The sequence below is a fragment of the Babylonia areolata genome, chromosome 32, assembly GCF_041734735.1.
Source record: "Babylonia areolata isolate BAREFJ2019XMU chromosome 32, ASM4173473v1, whole genome shotgun sequence".
NCBI lineage: Eukaryota > Metazoa > Mollusca > Gastropoda > Neogastropoda > Buccinidae > Babylonia > Babylonia areolata.
The window spans coordinates 11,250,138-11,255,137 of NC_134907.1; the positions used below are offsets into that span (position 1 = coordinate 11,250,138).

At 36.0% G+C, this 5,000-nt stretch overlaps 1 protein-coding gene across 1 annotated transcript in view; it reads left to right on the top strand.

Annotated features, from left to right (window-relative positions):
• The window catches only part of LOC143276705 (uncharacterized), an 82,480-nt gene that overhangs the window by 70,702 nt on the left and 6,778 nt on the right, over nt 1-5,000 (top strand). The window contains exon 3 of the mRNA XM_076581342.1: nt 777-869. Within this exon, the coding sequence (XP_076437457.1) occupies nt 777-869 (93 nt within the window). The remainder of the gene's footprint in view (nt 1-776; nt 870-5,000) is intronic.

A 5,000-nucleotide genomic window follows, 5' to 3' on the forward strand; every position in this document is an offset into this window, starting at 1 on the left:
GTTAAAACGTAATTGTTTTGCATGTATGTTTGAGTAGCCTATGTTGATTTGAATAGAAACTTTGAAATTTCTGTTGAATTTGTTGTTACAAAACAATTTAAATGGCTGCAATGTTTGTTTGTTTTTTAACTTGCCTTTTTTTTTTTTTTTTGGTTGATTTGGTGGACTTAAAGGCTGGTTTCTTTTCTTCTGGTTGATTTGGTGTAGCGCATATGGATTTGTCCGAACGCAGTGACGCCTCATGGAGAAACTGAAACTGAAACTGAAAACTGGTATGAAGAAACACCCTGGAACTCATGAAAACTACTCTAACAAAAAAATAAATAAATAAAAATTTTTTTTTTTAAAAACCCTTGCTTTTGAAATTATGGAATTCGTGGAAATCAAAACTACCCTCGCTCAACGATTTGTTTCTTTAAATGATGGGCACTCCTGGAAATTACTCTTTTTTTTTTTTTTTTTTTTTTTTAAACACCTGCTTTGGGAAATCAGGGACGCTTGTGGAAACCACACTGCTCTTAACTAAAAAAAAAAGAGAGAGAAAAAAGAAAAAGAAAAGAAGAAATGTTGCTTTTGGAAAATTGTGGCCACACGTGGAAATCAAATTCCTCTTAAAAAAAAAAAAAAATCTTTCTTTTGGAAACTATAGACACTCACAGAAATCAAACCAGCCCTCGAGTCCCCCACCCCTCTCACTGTGTGTATGTGTGTGTGTGTGTTCTCTAGCATGCTGAGTTTGTTCTAGAAGGTTTTGCGTTGTGCCCCTTGTGTTGTAGCCGTTGAAAACAGGCCATACTATTGGCGACCCCAGGGGCGCTATGGAAAGCGAAGCGGCGACTCTAACGCCGCTGGTGTCTTTGAGAGTACGGGTGAGTCGCAAGCGAGTCACGCTGTGTTACCGGTAAAGCCTTTAGCTATCTGGGGCCGTATTCAAGGGACCGTCATCGTGCCTGCGGGTAAGTGTGTACCTTTGCGGGTAATCTGCCTGAGGCAAGACAGACTGCCCCGAGGGGTAAGCAATATCCGGTAGTCAGGAGCACAAGAGCCTACCCCCGGGTCCACAAACCCCGAAGGCAATTTACCCTATCTGCCAAGGGTGACTGCCCAGTGTGGAGTGATGGCCTAGAGGTAACGCGTCCGCCTAGGAAGCGAGAGAATCTGAGCGCGCTGGTTCGAATCACGGTTCAGCCGCCGATATTTTCTTCCCCTCCATTAGACCTTGAGTGGTGGTCTGGACGCTAGTCATTCGGATGAGACGATAAACCGAGGTCCCGTGTGCAGCATGCACTTAGCGCACGTAAAAGAACCCACGGCAACAAAAGGGTTGTTCCTGGCAAAATTCTGTAGAAAAATCCACATCGATAGGAAAAATAAATAAAACTGCATGCAGGAAAAAAATTAAAAAAAAAAAAAAAATGGGTGGCGCTGTAGTGTAGCGACGCGCTCTCCCTGGGGAGAGCAGCCCGAATTTCACACAGAGAAATCTGTTGTGATAAAAAGAAATACAAATATGACGAATCCTTTTGAAGCATTGTTTTTGAGGGATAACAAGCATGCTTTGCGGATGGCACGTGTTTTACGATTTCTCTCGACAGGTGAGAAGTAAAAGTGAGAGCATGCGCAAAAGGGAATCACCGGGATTTTTAACCAAAGACGATTGGTTGGCTGCCTTTGCACACCGCGCATGTCTTGTATACCAAGATAACTTAACCTTCACGTTAAACTGTACCCCCCGGGGTCCCTACCATGTCAAAGGTAACTTTCCTGAAGGCAGAATGAATTTTGTCTTGAATACGGCCCCTGGGTGGTGATGGTGATGATGATTGTGTTCATGGTGGTGGTGATAGTGGTGAGGTGTGGTTGCTTTGGTGGTGGTGGTGGTGGTGGTGATGATGATGGTGGTGGTGGTGGTTTTGGAAGTGGTAGCAGTGGTGAGGTTTGCTTGTTTCAGTTTCAGTTTCAGTTTCTCAAGGAGGCGTCACTGCGTTCGGACAAATCCATGCATGCTACACCACACCTGCTAGCAGCATAACCCAACGTGCTTGTCAGGAAAAGACAGACGGGGAAAAAAAAGAAAAGAAAAAGAAAGAAAAGAAAGACGAGAAGAAAGAAAGAAAGAAAGACGAGAAGAAAGAAAGAAAGAAAGACGAGAAGAAAGAAAAGAAAGATGAGAAAAGAAAGGTAAAGAAAGAAAAGAAAGAAAGACGACAAGAAATAAAGAAAGAAATAAAGTAAGAAAAATTAGAAGAAAGAAAGACGAGAAGAAATAAAGAAAGAAAGAAAGTAAGAAAAATTAGAAGAAAGAAAGACGAGAAGGAAGAAGGAAAGAGAGAAAGAAAAAAGAAAGAAAGAAAAAAAGAAAAGAAAGAAAGGCGAAAGAAAGAAAGAACAGAAAGACGAGAAGAAGAAAGAAAGAAAGAACAGAAAGACGAGAAGAAAGAAAAGAAAGATGAGAAAAGAAAGGTAAAGAAAGAAAAGAAAGAAAGACGACAAGAAATAAAGAAAGAAAGAAAGTAAGAAAAATTAGAAGAAAGAAAAACGAGAAGGAAGAAGGAAAGAGAGAAAGAAAAAAGAAAAGAAAGAAAGAAAAAAGAAAAGAAAGAAAGACGAAAGAAAGAAAGAACAGAAAGAAAGACGAGAAGAAAGAAAGAAAGAAAGAAAAGAAAAACGGAAGAATGAAAAGAAAGAAAGAAAAGAAGACTAAAAGGAAAGAAAGAACAGAAAGAGGAGAAGAAAGAAAAGAAAGACGAGAAAAAGAAGGAAAAGGAAGAAAAGAAAAGAAAGAAAAACGGAAGAAAGAAAGAAAGACGGAAGAAAGAAAGAAAGACGAGAAGAAAGAAAGAAAGAAAGAAAGAAAGAAAAGAAAGACGAAGGAAAGAAAGAACAGAAAGAAAGACGAGAAGAAAGAAAGAAAGAAAAGAAAAACGAGAAGAAGAAAGAAAGAAAGAAAGAAAAGAAAGACGGAAGAAAGAAAGAACAGAAAGAAAGAAAGACGAGAAGAAGAAAGAAAGAAAGAACAGAAAAATGAGAAGAAAGAAAAGAAAGACGAGAAAAAGAAGGAAAAGAAAAGAAAGAAAGACAGAAAAGAAATACGACAAGAAATAAAGAAAGTAAGAAAAATGAGAAGAAAGAAAGAAAGACGAGAAGAAGAAAGAAAGAAAGACGGAAGAAAGAAAAGAAAGAAAGAAAAGAAAAACGGAAGAATGAAAAGAAAGAAAGAAAAGAAAAGAAAGACTAAAAGGAAAGAAAGAAAGAAAGACGAGAAGAAGAAAGAAAGAAAGACGGAAGAAAGAAAAGAAAAGAAAGACGACAAAAAATAAAGAAAGTAAGAAAATGAGAAGAAAGAAAGACGAGAAGAAAGAAGGAAAGAGAGAAAGAAAAAAGAAAAGAGAGAAAGAAAAAAGAAAAGAAAGAAAGACGAAAGAAAGAAAGAAAGAAAGAAAGAAAGAAAGGAAAGAAAGACGGAAGAAAGAAAAGAAAGACGAGAAAAAGAAGGAAAAGGAAGAAAAGAAAGGAAAGAAAGACGGAAGAAAGAAAGACGAGAAGAAAGAAGGAAAGAGAGAAAGAAAAAAGAAAAGAACGAAAGACGGAAGAAAGAAAAGAAAAGAAAGAAAGACAGAAAAGAAATACGACAAAAAATAAAGAAAGTAAGAAAAATGAGAAGAAAGAAAGACGAGAAGAAAGAAGGAAAGAAAGAAAGACGACAAAAAATAAAGAAAGTAAGAAAATGAGAAGAAAGAAAGACGAGAAGAAAGAAGGAAAGAGAGAAAGAAAAAAGAAAAGAAAGAAAGACGAAAGAAAGAAAGAAAAGAAAGACGAGAAAAAGAAGGAAAAGGAAGAAAAGAAAAGAAAAGAAAAACGGAAGAAAGAAAAGAAAGAAAGACGAGAAGAAAGAAAGAAAAGAAAGACGAGAAGAAAGAAAAGAAAGACGAGAAGAAAGAAAAGAAAGACGAGAAGAAAGAAAAGGAAGAAAAGAAAGGAAAGAAAGACGGAAGAAAGAAAAGAAAAGAAAGACGACAAGAAATAAAGAAAGAACAGAAAAATGATCAGAAAGAAAGAAAGACGGAAGAAAGAAAGAAAGAAAGACGGAAGAAAGAAAGAAAGACGAGAAGAAAGAAAGAAAGAAAAGAAAAACGAGAAGAAAGAAAGAAAGAAAGAAAAGAAAGACGAAAGAAAGAAAGAACAGAAAGAAAGACGAGAAGAAAAAAGAAAGAAAGAAAGAAAAGAAAGACGGAAGAAAGAAAAGAAAGAAAGAAAAGAAAAAAAGACCAAAGGAAAGAAAGAACAGAAAGACGAGAAAAAGAAGGAAAAGGAAGAAAAGAAAAGAAAGAAAGACAGAAAAGAAAGACGACAAGAAATAAAGAAAGTAAGAAAAATGATCAGAAAGAAAGAAAGACGAGAAGAAAGAAGGAAAGAGAGAAAGAAAAAAGAAAAAGAGAGAAAGAAAAAAGAAAAGAAAGAAAGACGAAAGAAAGAAAGAACAGAAAGAAAGACGAGAAGAAAGAAAGAAAGAAAGAAAAGAAAAACGGAAGAAAGAAAAGAAAGAAAAGAAAAGAAAGACCAAAGGAAAGAAAGAACAGAAAGACGAGAAGAAAGAACAGAAAGACGAGAAGAAAGAAAAGAAAGACGAGAAAAAGAAGGAAAAGGAAGAAAAGAAAAGAAAGAAAGACGGAAGAAAGAAAAGAAAAGAAAGACAGAAAAGAAAGACGACAAGAAATAAAGAAAGTAAGAAAAATGAGAAGAAAGAAAGAAAGACGAGAAGAAAGAAGGAAAGAGAGAAAGAAAAAAGAAAAGAACGAAAGACGAAAGAAAGAAAGAACGGAAAGAAAGACGAGAAGAAAGAAAGAAAAGAAAAGAAAGACCAAAGGAAAGGAAAGAACAGAAAGACGAGAAGAAAGAAAAGAAAGACGAGAAAAAGAAGGAAAAGGAAGAAAAGAAAAGAAAGAAAGACGGAAGAAAGAAAAGAAAAGAAAGAAAGAACAGAAAGAGGAGAAGAAAGA